Source organism: Dermacentor variabilis, chromosome 6, assembly GCF_050947875.1.
Source record: "Dermacentor variabilis isolate Ectoservices chromosome 6, ASM5094787v1, whole genome shotgun sequence".
NCBI lineage: Eukaryota > Metazoa > Arthropoda > Arachnida > Ixodida > Ixodidae > Dermacentor > Dermacentor variabilis.
The window spans coordinates 167,654,070-167,672,836 of record NC_134573.1 but is presented as its reverse complement, the minus strand read 5'-3'; the positions used below and the strand labels follow the sequence as shown (position 1 = coordinate 167,672,836).

General features: G+C 49.5%; 1 protein-coding gene across 1 annotated transcript in view; it reads left to right on the top strand.

Annotated features, from left to right (window-relative positions):
• LOC142586357 (uncharacterized) overlaps positions 1 to 18,767 on the top strand; it is a 220,962-nt gene that overhangs the window by 156,586 nt on the left and 45,609 nt on the right. The window contains exons 2-3 of the mRNA XM_075697607.1: positions 13,412 to 16,807; positions 17,150 to 17,242. Coding sequence (XP_075553722.1) covers positions 13,412 to 16,807; positions 17,150 to 17,242 — 3,489 coding nt within the window. The remainder of the gene's footprint in view (positions 1 to 13,411; positions 16,808 to 17,149; positions 17,243 to 18,767) is intronic.

The following is an 18,767-nucleotide window of genomic DNA, read 5'->3' as shown; positions in this document are numbered from 1 at the left end:
ATTCGTTCCGCATTGCTCCCAGAGCGTTCGCAAGATAGCTTTTACGAGCTTTCTCTTAGTGTGGTCCGCCACTTGTACGTTCAGCGTGTAGTACGTAGTGACCCTCCCTCCTCCTCAGTTTCGTAGGACGCTATCTGTACGGAGAAGACAAGCCGCGCCGCGTTCCTTCTTTTACAGCTCGACTTGAGTGCCGGAACGGAGAAATATGAAGATGCTGCGAACTTTTAGCTGCTGCACACACAAGGCAAGATCGCTTGCGAGGCTCCGAAGAGCGATTCCAAGATGCTCTACGAAAGACGTCACAAGGACATTAAGAAAGAGAAAGGGAACATTTATTGCGGCAAGGAAAACGCAATACTAGTACGTGGGCATGTCCTTTGTATAGAGAAGCCTGGTGTGCTGGAGGAGGAGCCTAGTTCTAGGAAGAGCCTAGAACTCCGGATAATCTTATTTCAGGTGCCGCTAGACCATACAAACTATCGTTTGTTCTGAGGTTCTTATTATTTTTATTTTTTTGTCAGTGTACATGCCGTATTTAGCCATTACAGCTTAGTACACTTCCTGTAACATCCATTGTATGCGAAGTTCAAATAGCTATCCCAAACGCACACAGTTCGACAGACTTGGGCATCCTTAAGCCATTTACTGCTGAACGGCTTGAATTCGCATCGTACGCGTGTATTTAATCCAGTCCCTCGAAAGCCGTTCAAAACCGCAGGGCACTTTCATTGTCAGCGGCTACAAACGGCACTGAAGCGTGAGCGATATGCAGTCAAAATTGTCACATTCATCCCTGGATCCATGCATATTCATCGTACAAAACACATCACACGTCTACGCCGCCGCTTGCTCACCGTCAAGTTACCTCGTGTCGTCTTCGCAACCACCGAAGCGTGCTTTTTCTGTCTGGACTAACAAAGGCACTGAATTCGCCGGCGTTGTCTTGTGCCATAAGCCATTGGAATGGTCTTCCTGATAGGGTTGTCGATATGCGTGATCCCTGTAGTTCCGAACAGAAACTACACATTACGTTGTCATGGTTTCATTTGCCTCGTTTACAATAAAATAATTCTGGAGAGTTGTATAACGCTGCGTCAATTCTTCGTTACAAAATGTGTAGCGTTTTGGTTGGTCTTATAGTCTTGTAAATTAGCGAATACCTGCTTCTGTCCTCACTATAGTTTATATGAACATTAATTCAGCACAGTAAGTTTATGCTACCTACTTTCTTTTTCTTCTTTTTTTTCTTTACAGGGCTGCGTTTGTCTAGCACTGCAAATTTGATCGACAGACGTACGCTCCGTGTTCTTTTTTCCCCTGTATACTCCTTCGTTTCTGGCTCAAGAAAAAAAAAGGAAAGAGAGAAAGCAGCGACGTCAACTAGAAAAGCGTCTGGTTGGCTACCCTAGGTTGGGGGAAGGGGAACAGGCGACGAATAGAAAGACGAGGAGAGCCGAAGGAGGTGAATGTCTGCAAGTGCGCTGGCAGCAGCACGTAGTCCAAAGAACTCGCACAACCCGGTCGTTCTTTAACAGCAAAAAAGTGCTTTTGCTGCCTCCTGGGCGGGTGATTGGTGAGGACGGTGTTCTAGTAGCATCTCTATAAATAGGCTAGTCACTGCAATGCATCGTATATTGATTGTATTTCTATATCGAATCAAAGACAGCGGCGCAACAAGTGGTCGCTGTTCTCTCTCCGCAGCCGCAGACATCACACGTACTTTCACCTTACTCATTGTTACAGTAGAAACCAGTGAGGTACCCTAAGGAAATAATCAATTAAGCTTTAATTGTTTATGAGTTTACGACATGACAACGACGACACGATGACAGTGGCGATGGCACAAATACAGACAACGACGTTTCGTCGTTGAAACGAGCCAAATCTCGGTTCGGTCACCGCGCACCTTCGGTCTGCGCCGCAACAAAGATACACGTCGGTTGAGCTTTCGATATACGAGTGCCACCATTATAGGATGTCTTTATCGCCTATTAGCATTGTTCATACAGTCTTGTGAAAAACGTGCGAGCAGCGTTCTCGCTTAAGTTAAAGCATATAATAACTTTAATTGGACCCTATAGTGTAGTGGCAAAACATGTCGGCCGAGTCCAGAAATATCGTGCTGCTCTTGCGAATTTCGAGAGACGTTTTGAATACTGAGTGCCGTGCGCAACTGACAGAAGCTGGTACGGGCGTGCTTTAAGTTGAGGGTGCAGCCTTCATACACAAGTTACTAGCAACATGATAAAGAGTTTATCGCCATGATTTCACCCTTGAATGCTCTTCGTGATTTATTTTTATCCTTCGTTTTCTTTCTTCACAAACCGGCTTGAGTGTTGTAGTAAGAAGGCTCGGAACACGTTAAGAATGCTCGCATGAGCTCCCACATCCCGCATTAAAGCCCACTAATCTTGCAGACAAGCTTCTTTCGTTATATCTCATTAAGTCTGCGAAAGAAAAATTGTGTTTAAGGTTGTAATTTGACGGCAGTGTAATTGATGCATAACGTATGCAACATAAATTGAAAAAATATCCATTCGTAAAGGGTGTAATTTCTATTAAAACGTCTCCTTTCTTTCCCCCCCCCCCCCTTTCGGCGAGCCTCCAGCTCACTCGGGCTTCGAAGCACAAACGTGGGACAGTAACGAGGTAATTTATTCTAACAGCGTCCTGGAAGACCGCGACAAGGCACGTCAGATGGTAATTAGAGCCAAGACAGCCGCCCGTCGCCACTTACTCGGCTCCTTCAAAGCCCACGCCGCTCCATACCACCGGACACGAGACATCCAAGGCCGCGGAGAAGCGAGCGTTTCAGGCTCGCAGCGTCGCACGCGAACCGACGGGCGCCACCTCGCGGCGTGCCCGAGATTCATGGCGTTAGCGTCGGCTGCGCGGACAGCGTCCCACGAAGCCAGACATGCTCGGCAAGGACTGAGATTGTGCACGGTGCTTCTTCGTCGTTTGGGGTCAACCCCGCACGAGGAGTTCTATACGAAAAGCACAACTTGGCGACTCGACGCAAAGCTTAGGGGCAGCGTTGTACAGAAATCGCAGCTTAACACTTCTGCGAGGCATGACTTGCCGGCGACAGCAAAACGGTAAAGAAAGGTGCACATTTATCTGCATATGTATAGCTTGGAAATTCGAAAATTATTTTATTGCGATTGCAATTGCGTGGACACTCCAGGCGCATTCCCTCGTCGTTGTCGCCGTGATGTTCCGCGTGAAGTCTCAGTGCGGTAACTCGTGGCCGCGCAGTGTGCTGTAGGTGCGAATGAAAGCCATGAAAGCGAGCGAGCGCGAGCCGAAGACGGTGGTGTGATCTCGCGCGCGCAGATTCTACTTCGACGGCGGCTACGTTTGGCGCCAATGAGCGCAGCCGCGCGGGTCCTTTCTTGAAAGCAATCTGCGATGAGTAGAGAACGCAGCTGCTTGGGGTATGATAGCGCCATCTGTGCTGTGTTCTCGCCCCTTAGTTCGCGTTGAAGTGAGAGGCAGCACGAAGGTCAATTTGCTCGGGGCTGCTGTCGCTCTTCCTCGCGCCAGTGTCTTGACATGGAATGTTAGCGCTCATCGATCGAGTGGGATTTGTTTCTGTGTACCTGTGCCCGCGTGATACCATGCTTGCTAGTTTAGTTAGTAAGCGAATCTTTACGAGTTTATACGGCTGATAAAATTACTATCCTTACTTCGCATAACTGTTTGCATGATAGCAAATGCAAAACTTTCGTGCGAATCTGCGACTTTTTTAGCACTCGAACCTTGCACAAGTAAATCACCTCTTTGCACTGTATATTTTTCCGCAGAAAGAAACGGGTAAGATCTCATGTGATTGTAGCAACTCGACCACGAAATACCACTTAAATATTATAATTTTTTAAGTGAAGTTACCGTGCATTCCTGTCGAAACTCACTACTCACTGACTTCAATCTGACGATTCCTATACGCCTGCGCATCTAAGCCTTGACGCGTGAATGCGAGCATTATGACACCACAATGCTGGAGCAAACCACTTCCTTTTTCTCAGCAATGTAGCGGCGCAAGATGAGAATTCACATCCCCCGTATTCTCAAACGATGCTCTACTCGAAGATCTTCAATCCGCGGCACCGAGCCGAGCGTAGCGTATTGACTGCTTCTGTCGAAGGGCGGCGTTGCCATCAATTTCTTTCGTCATGCCAAGTAAACATTTGTCAACCCCACATTTCAAAGCGGACGCCAATAAATCATAATCTTCTTCATTCGGTCGAGGTAGAATGTGAAGTGGAGAAGCGTTAAAAAATACGAGGGGCGGACTCATCAACCCTGAGTCAATGATTGCGCTATGCACCTACATCGTGACCTCTAGCAACCCCAGCAACCCCAGTCATACAAATGAACCAGTAAACACGGCTCCCATCCGCCTCGCAGCGTCCACGTGCATAAGTTAACACACACACACACACACACACACACACACACACACACACACACACACCACACACACACACACACACACACACACACACACACACACATATATATATATATATATATATATATATATATAAACACCCTTCACCCGTCATAGGGTCGCAAACCGGACATACGTCTGGTTGATGTCCCTGCTTTTCTTTCCTCTTGCTGTAAAAAGCGATGCACCAGGACAAGACGTCTAACTCTACTTAACTGATCTGCCAGTCAGGACGTGCTCGTGCGCTCCACGTGACATCGCCGGACCCTTCCTTAACCTGCCGTAGGAGTGCGCTACACCCTTCTCTGCCTTAAAGCCCCTCTACTCGTTACTCTCTCTCTCTGATTCCTCTTTGAGCTGTCGGTCAGTTTCAGGAATGAGTCTACCCCTTGCGACTGTTCACACAGCGACACAGCCTTGGCGTTAATTTGTGAGCGGCAACAAATGCACGTGTCGCGCTGCTTCTTTTGTTTGTTATGCCCTTTGTTTTTCATTTACCGCCACATAGGTAGTCGTTGTGTTTGCGTTTTCTTTTCCTCGTTCTCTAGGTGTTTATGACGCTTCGTAAAGGATGATTAACGATGTCTATCCTTAGACGTTAGAGCGCAACGTCGCAACTGCGCGGTGTTGTCAGACCAATGGCGGACAAGTGGCACGTAGAAAACAAAAATACCGCCTTGCGTCAATGGATTACTAAGGCCTAAACATGGGTCGACACGGTAAGAGTACATTAGGTTTAGTTTAAGACGTCCGGAGACTAGGTTGCTAAGTGGGCGCGCGCCCCGAAAAAGGACGACGCGAAACGGCGCATGCGTCGTTTCGGCTCCCCTCAATGTAGGCTGCTGGTTGGCGCTAGTTTGTATCTGTTATCCACGGCGCCGCATTTAATACACCAACTAGGGGACAAAAACACGTGAAGGGACAAACGCAAGCGCTTGTGCATTTCACGTGTCTTCGCCACCAAGTTTGTGCCTTTCAAAACGTTATCCACGGGTTTCCTGGATTCTTCACGAGCATTGAGAGATTCCCATGCGGTGCCGTTCAATATGCGCGCAGCCAGTTCGCAGACAGTTATTGTAGGAGTGCTTCTTGTTGGGCTAGTTGCATGGTGAAGTATGTTAGATAACAGGTTTTTCTCGTCTAGTCTACGCTGCTCTGTGTATGTGTGGTAACTTGCGCCCCCTCTGTAGGTTTCGACTATGCCACGCAACGGGCTTCATTTTTTGTGGTTTCGCCGTCCTGGCTTCCTTTATTTTTTGCAACGCGAGAGCAGTCTGAGCAAATGTGTGGGAAGCGAAATTATTAGTCACTATCTCTCCCCACTGCCCCCCACCCGCCCCCGAGAAAAAAAAATCCTGCACTCTCTCTGAATAGCCTCATTTTCCTTCAACCCAGTTGCGCCCAGCTTTGTGTTCAACCTAATTTTCGTGAGGTTTAAGCTTATTTCCGTTGTAAGGTAATTTTCTGAACTCTTTTTCTGAAAGCATTGATTTGCGCGGAATGATTTACGTTCTTGGTTTGCAGGGAGCTAGAAAACTACCGCTGAAGTGTCGGAGTAGTTCTTTCTTTCTTTTTTTGAGAAAGAAACTTCGTACGTGACTAATTTTAGAAGGTAAGCGAGTGCCTGATTACAGCCGTTATACATAATTCAGTGCCTCTGCCATCGAGTTAAACATAAAGCCGTTCTATAAGGCGGTCAATGCATCACGAGCACGGCTAAGCGAATTAGTGTGACTTAAGTTATGAACGGCAAGACGTCGGTTTTGATAATTTCATTAGAGCAAATTATTTCTCCTATGTTCCTTGGTTTCTCGTTTATGCTTGCAAAGTTCCCAAACGCGAATCTCATACTGCTGCGTGCATCGATTGTGTGATGATTTATTTAGAATTAGTGGAGTGTCAAAGTGAAAAAGCATGTATCTATGTGAAGTGTGGGAAGCCGGTTACGTGGCCGATGTAGAGAGGGGATACGATAGCCTAAAGTGCTTGTATATATATATATATATATATATATATATAGTGCAACTGGCGGAGGACTACTCCGACCATCGTCAGTTGCACTTCCCCCCTCGAAGACACAAGACGCGTGTCAAGTGAGTTCCTGAATGCGGTGGACGCGGTATAAATCACTGATCCGGGACTTCAAAGAGGTGCGACGTATGCTAAAGCATTTCGCTCGCATTTACCCTAAATCACCGCTGATTCTTTTTTTATTTATTGGATTGGCTAGTTTATGGAGTGTGTGCGCGCGCATGAGTGAGTGAGTGAGTGAGTGAGTGAGTGAGTGAGTGAGTGAGTGAGTGAGTGAGTGAGTGAGTGAGTGAGTGAGTGAGTGAGTGAGTGAGTGGGCGAGCGAGTGAGTGAGTGAACGAGTGAGTGAGTGAGTGGGTGAGTGAGTGAGTGAGTGAGTGAGTGAGTGAGTGAGTGAGTGAGTGAGTGAGTGAGTGAGTGAGTGAGTGAGTGAGTGAGTGAGTGAGTGAGTGAGTGAGTGAGTGAGTGAGTGAGGTGGGCGATCGAGTGCATGTGTTGTACTCTGTAAGGAAATCTTGGCCTCGTAGTGCTGCGCACGCCATAGCGCTGCCAAAGAGACGCGTCACGAAGAACGTCACTGAAGAGGTCACACAGCGTAGCACGATGTTCGAAAACGACAGAGAGAAATAAAACGTGAGTGAAAAGCGAACTTGTGCGGAAACAACTTCGCTCCTCCACATCGCGTCCACTTTGAAAGGAGGAACGCGACCTTCGTCTTAGAGAATTGACAAGCACAGCCAATCAAGTAACCGTTAACATCCTCGCGTAGCTTTCCTGATTTCTCCCTTCGCTCATCAAACGACTCCGAGTTGGGCTAGATTAGGGGTAACGAAGTCGTCGGAGCGCTCGGGGAACACGCTTTGGCTTCCCACTTGCGCCGTCTTGAGCAATCGCTGGTGACCGATGAATCGGCCCGAGTCGAGGCATACACGGAGAGGCGCCCTTTCTGAGGGTGAATGTTTGCACAACCCATTAAATTGCTTGCCTGCGCGAGCCCGAGGAAGCAAGTGGGGATTCCCCTGGAGTGCCGGTGCCCGCGGGAAACAACGTCGGCACCAAACACAAACGCACTCGTCGGCTGGCCCAGACTCCTTTCGCCTGCCTACTCTAGGAAATTCGTTCGCTCTCCAGTATTGTCTCAGTACTCGCCTCCGCCATCTTTTTTTTCCGTCTCTGCACCTAGGTTCCGCTACACCTCGTAGGCGCAGCGGTTCCAAACAAGCGCTTAGGAACTTCCATGGCATTGGCGGCCGGCCCACATGTGGGCGACTGGCTCTACCTCTCGGAAAACAGAGACGAATAACGCAACTGGGCTATGCGACTGGAGATAAAATTCAATTTAGGGAGGATGAGAAATGAATGGCGCTTTGTATTCGCGATGCGCGTATTGGTCCCCGCCGGTAGAGCGGGCATTTTCAAATAGGGAGCAAAAGTGGCGCCGGCCGTGTGTGTGGCCGTGTGCTCTTCAGCGAGCTGCTTGTTCTTTTTGAAGAGAAGCAAGGACAGGCGATCCCAAGTGTACGAAGACGACGCTTCGACGACGAGTCACGTTCTCCTCGCTGGCCCGCGATGTTTGCGCCCGACGTGGAGTATTCAGCGAAGTCTGATACGGGCACGGACAAAAAGGCGACACTCGAGCAGGCAAAGCACGCCCCCCAACCCTTCCCTCTCCCCCACTAACGCTTGCCCGCATCCCATTTCGTTGCCATAGAAATAGCAGTAGCGAGGAGAGAGAGATCAGAGGCTGGCGCTTTCAGTGCCAAATGCAACGAGCGCGCGCATGCTTTGTATCTTTGTATAACCGGCAAGTGGGCGTTATATTTTAAAAGAATGGGGCGTTAGACACCGGCTGCGTTGACGCAGTCTCTCGCCGTGTGGGCCGTTAAAATAACTCTCGGATAATGACCATCGTCATGTCTCGGTGGCGGTTAAATGAAGTGAGAATTAAATATTAAATAACACAGCGCACATTGAAGTTGCGGCACTCACTACAGAATACGGACGCTCTGACAAAGAACGGTTCTAGAAATATCACGCTTCATTTCGTCGTATTTACCACAATAAAGACATACGTGCATCCAGTATATATCTTAAGGTTGTGCACTAAACTTACAAAAAGAAGAAAAAAAGAAAGGAAATGTTTGGACTGACGGAGAGAAATACAAACAAAAGACATGGAACGAGCAGAGTAAGTGCGCCATGTCCGTTTGCTCTTCAACAAAGTTTCCTTTTTTTTTTTCCTCTGTGAAATAAAACACGGAGAAGGGAAAATTCGGCGAGTTGGCGCTTGTTCATGGCTACGGCCAGCTCGGACGACAAGAGCGGAGAGACGAGGACCCGTCCTTTTTGATTTCCTTTCTCTGTGCACATCGTTCGCGCTTCCCGTGACCATGAACGCAAGAGACAGACAACGTTCCCAAGTAAAAAGACCACGCTTCGCCTCCCGGTCACGTTCTCGCTCGCACGCGAAGTGCTCCTTTTCTGCTTTCCGCGCTTCTCCCCGTAAGCGTAAGTTTACCCGTATATTTAGCGCCCTACAACAACGCTAGACACAGAGCGCAAAACAGCTGTCATAAAGTCCGCAAGCAAGAAACCAGAACTACACAGGACAGTTAGCCATTCCCGCAGTCCTTTCGCTCAAGAGGCAATGATCATTCCAAGGCAGCAAAAGTAACGTCAACAACAACACATCATCATCATCATCAACAACAACAACAACAACAACAACAACAACAACAACAACAACAACCGCAGTGTCACCAGTAGGTATACCTGGGGGAAAACAGCGGTAGGGAAAAGCAGCTATCTCAGGATGAAGCAGCGCTGCGATTCGCGTTATGTTTCGCTGGCCAATGTTCAGCTTGTCCGTGCAATGCCCAAGGTATAACACATGCTACGCGCCAAGTTTGACACCTCAAAATGCCAATTAAAGCACGGGAAGCTTAGCGCAAAGCCCGGGAATGCAATTTCTTTTTTTTTAGTATGCAACAGTCAAGTTTTGTGTGCCAGTAGTTCAGCAAACGACGTACTCGTTAATTAATTTACTAATTAACCTTTAACTCAAGTAACATTGCATTGCTTTGTTCTTTTTGGCACGCAGCGCACTCTTAGTGGCTAGAAATAAAGGTGAGCACTAGAATGCCCGAAGGTTGAGCGAGTTGTTTAGGTATTAATTTTACTGAATGGCAGGCCAGACAGCTTCGAACAAGGCCACATGTATAGGAACAAACGAAACGACACATGCCAGCACCGACTATCAACTGAAAAGTCGCATAAAAGAAGGAAGACACAAAGTTTATCTTCGTAGAAAAAAAGAAAGACATCAAATTTATCTGCCTAGGCAGATAACTTCTTCTTTGAGCTCTTAATATAAGTTCTTTTGAGCCACTGTGCGATCTTTCAGTTGACAGTCGGCGTTAACTTGTGCGGTGCTTTTCGTTCCTGTACTCATGGCCGCGTCTTCACGACTGCCTTTAAGTAGCTTAAAGGGGAACAGTGAACGAGAAGAAGAGGGAACTGTCATGGCTATACGAAGCCAACAGATAATAAAGTCAAGGAAATCATAGTGGATCTTCTTTTTTGTAGTTTCTTAATTGAAGGGTAGGCTCGTTGATAAAGTGAGCAGGTCTTTCTACTTTTCCTTGATGGGCAACGGCGTTTGGACATTGTGGTGTTAAGGAAACATCAAGAAATTAAAGTGGGAGTGTTTACCCGCCGTGGTGCTTCGATGGCATTCTACTGCCGAATGCGATGTCGCAGGTTCGACTGCCCGCCACGGTGGCCGCATTCCGATGGAGGGCCGAACGCAAGAACAGTCCACGTTAAAGAACCCCAAAGTTGTCACAATTAAGCCGGAGTCCTCCACTGCTGCCGTTCCTCACTTTTCATCGTGCAGTTTGAGAACGTTGAAACCCACGCAATTTAATATTTCATTTCCTTGAAATGACGTAGTTCTCCAGAGCAAATTGTTTCGCTTGCAGCTGCGGTTGTTGTTGTTTTCTTTTCTTTTTTTTTTTTTTGCAACGGACACTGCATCAAACAGTGTCTTTTGCGGCGCCAGTACTGCGCCCAATATGGCTTGCTTATTTGATCATCTTATATTGAAGCGTGCATATTTCGAGGACCGGCTGGTCGTTAGAAAGAGAAAACAGGGGTGCTCTTTTTTTTTTGCCTAATTAACAGCGCTGAAAAAAAAACGAAAATACACAACACGAAGAAGACAGTGCGGGTGTTTGTGTGTCATGTTGCGTGTTTCCGTATTTTTGGCGCTGTAAATATGTCAAAAATTGTCAAACAACTAGCCCAGCTTCCCGCTTTAGAAAGAAGAGGTTTGAGTTAGGAGAGGTAAAAGCTTCAAGTAGAAACAAGACAAGGAGTTTCGACAACTGATACCCATGTTATCAAACAAAATAATTATCGGAAAATATTAGTGGGCCACTGGTTTACACATTGAACAAAAAATGCTTTTCCTTCCTTCTTTCTTTCTTTCTTTTTTCTCAGACTGGGGATTTTTGTTTTCGCACTTGTTGTGTATCGGATTTATGTGCATCTAGCTTCTGTAACCTTTATGACTTCACTTCGTCAAATCTAATGTGTTATTACGCAACGTCAAAGCGCTAGCCAACACAGATAATTAGTCCTTTCTTTTTCGTTTGGCTCTAGTGTCACCTTTCTGCATTTCTTTCTTCTTGTTTTTTTTTCGCTTCTGTATTTATGTTCCCTTTCAGGTGTAGCCAGAAACTTATATCGCTTGCTTTCGTTCTTTCTTTCCGTCTTTCTTTCTATCGTTCGGAATTCTGATCTTGTTCCCATGCAGCCAATGTAAGCAGTAACTTATTTTTATTGTTATTACGGGCAACATAAGCACGTAGTCGGAACACTACACTATATTTATGAAAACGGCGATTGTTTAAATGAAAACTGTTTACCCGCGGCTCGCTGCTTACGATTTACTTGCACCCTGCATCTCGCGACTCATCATTACTTCTTTTATTTATTTATTTATTTATTTATTTATTTATTTATTTATTTATTTATTTATTTATTTATTTATTTATTTCACACATGCTTCCCGCCGCGCACATGTCCACACCCTGCAGTTGGTTTGTTACGATCGTAAAGAAATACAGAAAAAAAAGGCATGCATAAAAGGAATGCTTGGGTCCAGATGTTGTTGTTCCCACAGTGTTTTCCTCATGCGACGCATAGAACGTGTATTGCTGCACCGCAATAAAGCTGCCCGCGATCGCCGCAACCGCCGTGTGTGTTGATCGCTATCTCTCTGTTGAGTAGGCGCCGGTCTGTTTTATATGAGACTGTCAGAACGACGGCTGATGATATATAGCCTCTGATTTTACCCGATAACGCGGGGATCGATGAAATCTACGTAAAGTATCGTGTTTTCCGTTGGCGATGCTTGTGTCGTTGCCAGGCGCGATATAAATGGCAATGTACACACTCGTCAAAAGTGCAGCCTTTTACTCTTCATTCCGTCGTTCTAGATGTGTTGTGCTCGCGCCCTCACAAAAGCTGTATAAACCCTTCAGGAAACACTTTGCGTGAACGTGCGTGACGGTCGTTCAATTGCATGTAGGTAGGCGCAGTGGGATTTCATGAGTCACCCTGATTTCCGTTGGTTGAAACAAACTTAGAAGCGCAATCTTTTTGGGTGTACAACTCCATATAGGTAAGCACTCCGTATGAGGTCAGCGAGATAGCGTCATTATCACTCTTTTGCCTACGGCGGATAGCACAGTTCTAGTCGGGTACTCTAGAGGCGGGTATTACTTGCAAAGTAAAGCGAAATTCATCCTTAATTAATTAACACAATATAACTGAATTGTAGCCGGTGAGCTTGCTAGACGCTTGAAATGATATCCGAGGTTTATGCTGGTTTCGAGATATGCACTGTCAAACTTCTGGCAGGTATGCACTGTTTCCCGTTTTCTTTCTTTTCTTTCTTTTTTTTTAGAAAACGCCGTTTTATGCATTTAAGCACAAAAATAACTGGAAAGCTAATTTATTTCTTCACACACGTCGGGAATTAATCTATCGAAAGTGGTGCTGTCATGAGAATTTGTTCCGAGTGGGTATACGTATACACCGTGCAAACTCACCGGCTTCGATTCGCATATGGCCGTATTATCCGTAAGTAACTAAAAAAACGTAATTAGTACATTTTTGGCACTAGTTTATTGTGGGTGTTGGTTCCTAATGAAAGTAATGTCTGCCTCGTTGTGTAATCTAGCTCATCATCTAAAATTGTGCTTGCCACAGGTGATCTTTAAAAATTGTGTATACTTAAAGAAAAGGAAATGCTGGTTAAAGTTGGATTTATTGACTTTCGCTCGGACTCCCATCAATCTTAACTATGCCGATCCAAATAATGGATCACTGGATGACTTCTTTTTGAGCAAACAGACATTGATGCTGCTTCATTTTCCACACAATGGGAATCGAGGCAGCGAGCGTCTTGTGTAAGGAAAGCTGTCGCGTTCAGAATATTCCCACCTTAACTGATTGCTTAATCAGCGAGCTCGCGAAATTATGTGTCACGCATAATAGTAATAATGTTTAAGAGCATCTATAGGAAACGAGAATGCGACATGCATTTATGTGCATTCCGAGTGACAATGCTAATCACACTTTGTTAATAATGATGCGAAAACGTTCACCAACTGCGCCTTTCATGTTTCCATAACACGTTTACTATACTGTAGACCCTTTCTGAAATGGTATGGCAGAGTTAAAATGAGGGGAATACAAGCCAAGTGAGCAAGATGCGCGTACGCTCTTTTCGGTCTTGGCAAGCTACAGCATTCTCCCGTTCCGAGGACTAATGCCCGCATCGCTAGAGAGCTCGATTGTCAAGCCACACTACCGCTGCGACATCCTTCTCACGCAGTGCGCATGCGCTCTTATGTGCAGGAGGATCCTTGGACGCGTCCCGGCTGACGCTGCGGCCTGCCGCACCGCTCGACCTGGTGGACGCCGGCACCCAGGTGGACCTCTCGGCCGACACGATTGCCTACGACTCCGACGATGACATGATGAAGCGCAAGATCAGCGCGCTGCGAAGCCGCAAGGGTCACCCCATCTACTCGCGCGAGGACATCCGCGAACAGTACTGCATCACGCGCAAGGAGATCGCTGTGCTCGACGACAAAGGCGCCACCGCCCGCAGCCTGTTCGGGTGTCTGGCCGCGCAGGGAGCCACCGGAGGAGGCGGCGGAAGCCCCTGCAACGCGGCGCTCTTCTCCTGCGTCCAGCGAGCCTCGAGCGACGAGAACATTCCGCCGCCGGCGACACAGTCAGGCGGCGCCAAGGACGACGATGACGACTTCGCCAGCTCGGGATTCCGGCGGCGGCCCAAGCCGTTCTGCCTGCAGGACCCGAAGCTGCGCTTCAGCAACCTCGACGCGGCCGACAGCGACTCGGTACGCGTCGTGGTTCACTCCAGGTCCTTCTCGGCGCGACCTAGGCTGCAGAGCTGCAACAGCTACGGCAGCACGAGCCAGGGAAGCCTGGCGAGCAGCAGCAACCTGAGCTACGTGTCGCGATGCGCCTCCCGGCCGTCCAACCTGAGCTTCCAGTACGATAGGGTCACGCTGGGCCAATGTCACAGCGTGGACGCCCTGAACGACGCCTCCACGTGGAGGCGTCGCAGCGACGGCGGCGTCGCGGTGCCCGACGCGTTGCTCGACGATCGCCGGCCGAAGCATGTGAGCTTCGACTCGAACGCGCTCGTGCGCAGTAACACAGTCGCCGGCGGACTGGAGGACGTCGAGCTCAGCCTTGGGGGACCCGCCGCCACGTCCACGCCGCTGGGGCGCCGCGCCGTATCAACGCCGGACGGTTCCCAAGAAAGGCTCTTGGACGCTCGCCACTACCAAGATTCTTTCGAGAGAGCCTCGTTCGGACGCCGACGGGCTCTGGTGAAGACGCAGGCCACGCAGACCGAGAGCGTCTGCAGGACGAAGGCGTCGCTACCAGCCTACCTAACTCTGTCGCCGCGGGCGGCGCGCGGAGCTAAGCACAAGGCAGCCCGGCGGCGCAAGGCCAAGGACGCGCGCCGGGCTGGCACGTCCGTGAGCGACGACAGTGACGACGACGTTATGGAGGTCGACCTGGTGAGCAAGCAGCAAAGGCTGCTCCCGTCTCCCAAGCCGCACAAGCATGGAAAAGCCAAGCAAGATTCGCTGATGACCAACAAGTTCGAAGACGGTGAGGCGAAAAGTCCCCGCACCAAGGACCACATGGAAGAGCTCAGCAGGGCGCTCTGTAAGATCGACCTGCTGAGGGAAGCCAGGAGCAGTGCGAGGCCTGCCCCCGTCGGCCACGAAGACGCCGTGCTGAACAGCCGGCGAGATTTGGGTAGCAATTGCCATTCAGGACCGCGAGTGGAACACCAGTCGAATGCCAAGCAGTACCCTTCCAAGGAATCCAGTAGGAGAGACGAAAAGCGGAGCATTCACCCCGCGCAGCCTGAGGGACTGACGTCCCCGGAAAGCGAGTCGTCTAGCAGCCAGTTCACGGAGCGCGAATCCTCGCGGAGCGAACGTTCCACCAGCAGTTCTGGACCTGCCGTGGCGGCCAAACTGCGAGAGGCAAACGCAGACGCCGGCCGGCAGGACACGACCAGCGAGAGCACTTCTGAATACGTCACGGCCACCGAACACTCCGCCAAAATTCGAGAGTCGACAGAAACGAGCAGTACCAGCCAGGCCCGCCGCGACGGAACTGACACGTCCTTCGAGACAGCTTCATCGGCCAGCCTCTTCAGCTCACCTTCATCGAGGAATGGCGCGCGTACAAAAACTCCTTCCCCCAAAGCTTCCTCGAGAGACGTGACTCGGGATCCGGACGAAGCGGCCATGTCCTCCGAAGAAACGGAGAAAGGCCATAACGACTCGTCAGACGAATCGACCAAGAAGGAAGAGCAGGTGCTCTCATCGGAGTCCGGCGAGTACTCGCTGGGACGCGCTGAAGGAGTCGATGATGAAGATGAAGACAGGACAGACAAGTCCGACGACGAGGAAGGTGCCTTGGAGAGAGACGCCGACAGCATACCCGCATCCCAAGCCGACGAGTTTTCCGAATGCGCCGTGCCGCCCCACCAGCCACCCGACTTGATGCGCACGTCGTTCTTCGATCAGGGAGGACCGTGCTCGTCTCGAAACGACGAAGACTCCGACGACATGGAGCCCATCATGATGCCATTGATGACGTTCCGCGACGTCCAGAACGCGATCAGCCGCTCCGAAATTCGACAATACGACGAGCTGTCTACCGTGTCTGAGGTGTCAGAAGAGAACAGCAACTCTGACCAGCAAATCACCGAACGATACCAACCGCCGGTGCCAGATGCTATCAGCAAACCAGAGACACCACCTCCTCCGCTTCCTCCGTTACCGCCGCCCACGGAAGAGCGGCAGCCGTTAGAAGGGCGGGCCGCACTTGAACAACGTCCACCTTCAGAAGGACGACCCCCGCCATTAGAGCAGCCGGCATCGGCAGGAGAAACAGAATCACAGGAACGGCCAGCAGCGACTGAGCGGCTGACACCGCTGTCACCCGACCAGCCTAAAGAACCGTTCCATTACTCGTCCTCCGAGTACCTCGACTCGGAAGTGACCACTCCGAGCTTCGACAGCGCCACGACGTCGTGTAGCTTCAACATGGACCTGCCGCCGTCGACTGCAGGAGAAACCTCGCTCGAGACGACAAGTCACGCGTCCAACCTGTCGACGACCCCGACCGACTCCGACAGCAAGAGCGCAGCGATTGTCGAGGGCGAGCCGACGCGAAATGACGACACCGATGTGACGGACAGCTCGACGTCGACGCAAATCACGACTCGTAGGCGACCACCGGAGGCACCGAGGCAGCAGCCGGACGGCGGCGGTGCCATCCCAAAACTGCAGGGGATTGTCGGCGGCGTCGGCAGCACCGACCACCGACGTCGGCGCGAGCGCGCCTCTCGCGTCCGCTGGGAGATACTGGACGCGGCGTGTTCCGCTCAGGTGGCGACTTCGGCCGAGGACATCTGGATGAGGCACCGGGATCTTGGGGGCCGCCGTTCGCGCTCCCTCCCGCGCAGCCCTGAGAGCAGGGGCCTGGACTCGGTGATGTGCAGCCAGTGCGGCGACAAAGTGCGCGAGCACCGCGTTCCCGGGCTCTACTCTTGGGAGCGGCCGCTGACCAGAGGACATTGCCTGGACGGGCGTCGATCGGCGCCGTGCCCAGATTATGGGCACGTGCGGATGCCGGCGCCGTACCCAGCGGCCGACTTTTACGACGACGATGAGGACGATGAGGACGCTGGTAAGCAGTGTCAATTTTGTAACGTCACTTCCTTGTACATCTATAGAACCGAACAAAAAAGATGGGAAAACCAATAAGCCTCCTTGGGTGAAACTGAAGGCCCCATGCTATAATATAAGGGGTAAGTGGTACCAGCCGTGTGTCCGAGGAAACTCGGTCTTTCCGCTCGAGTTCCGTTTGACTGACACGCACTCGCACACACACGCATATATATATATATATATATATATGTTTGCTGCGTAAAAGGAGGGGATAGAGCCATAGCCGCTTTCGTAACTTTTTTCTCACGAACATTGAGCCTAGTCTGTTTGCATCGATCTCGATGTTCTTTTTCATTTGCAGGTATTCACTCGAGAAGCTATAGGCAGACAAGCTGGCTTTACATTAACCGTGAACACGAAATGTTGGCCTGGAAACAGCATCTTAGGGGTAATTGTAAGTACTTGTAACATCAATATCTTACCATGTATTTGTGTGTAAACGGTTCATTTGATCATCCAACAAGCAACTAGAATGCATAAAATGAATGAGCTTAAAAGGTTATGGATACGAGCTAGTTGGTACAAATCCATTGGTGCAAAAATTCCGCGATGTAAACACAGACAAGGGAAAGAAAAAAGCAGGACACGCGCTGTTGTTCGGAGTGCCTGTTGTGTGTTCCTCCCTTGTCCGTGTTTATTTAGCGCCGTTTTTTCACCGATGGAATGAATGGGCTGTTGCATTGGTGAGTTTGATTAACGACTGTGCAAGCGAGGAGACAGTCTAATAATGAGGCACAATCTATATTGCCAAGTAAAACTGGGCGCAGAACGCTTAAAGCAAAAGAAAAAAAACAGACTAAAGAAACAAAATCATTTATGGCAGGCTGCAAAGTCATCCTCGCTGTCAGTCATGTCATTATCCTTTATCCATGTCATGTCATTAGCCTTCATTCATCCACTACGCGTGTCTTGAGCTGCAGAAAGACTTACTTCCACCGCTACCTTCACCTGCGTGAGGTCGTCTACTACGCCTAGCAGCTCCAATAATGAACTGTCTGTTGTAAACAAACGCAGCGGAGAAATATGTCATTCTCTCGCGTACTAATTAGGCGCTCGAATGCGTTTGCCGTGGAGACGACGAGCGCATGTCACAAGATGAATGAACGCCAACGTTAATTTTGCTATTTCTGTACCAGTCCTTAGCTAAGCCCACAGCAGAACGACGACACTAAGCGTCAGAGCATTTGCGGTGTGCATTAGACGGCCGTTAGTGCCGAGAAAATCTAACGCACTGCGGCTTCCCCCGCGAAGCAAGGGAAGGAAGGGCACGCGGATTCCGGAAGCTGATAAAAGGCCTGCTTTCTATTATTCGTACTTGGCTTCGAGGCAGTTAGGAGCTGCGGCAGCGTTATGACAAAATGTCACAGCATTTAAGAAGAGTAAGTGGCCCGCAAACGACAAATGTCCGGCGTACCGAGCTTGCGGCTACGTATAGCGTCATTACATCTGCGACAGGGTAAAAACCCTGCGTTGCCCGAACCGCGGCGAGTTCTTTCGCTGGCTCTCGCAGGAATGGACGCTGCGTTTCCAGCGCTGACCTTAGGGCTTTAGGCCGTGTCCTCGCTAGAGAGTGCTTTTTTGAATGCCAGAACAGTACTAAATTAATGGCATCTGCGTAATAACTATCAAAGAGGTCAATATTGTGAGTGAGTGAGTGAGTGAGTGAGTGAGTGAGTGAGTGAGTGAGTGAGTGAGTGAGTGAGTGAGTGAGTGAGTGAGTGAGTGAGTGAGTGAGTGAGTGAGTGAGTGAGTGAGTGAGTGAGTGAGTGAGTGTGTGTGTGTGTGTGTGTGTGTGTGTGTGTGTGTGTGTGTGTGTGTGTGTGTGTGTGTGTGTGTGTGTGTGTGTTTGTGTGTGTGTGTGTGTGTGTGTGTGTGTGTGTGTGTGTGTGTGTGTGTGTGTGTGTGTGTGTGTGTGTGTG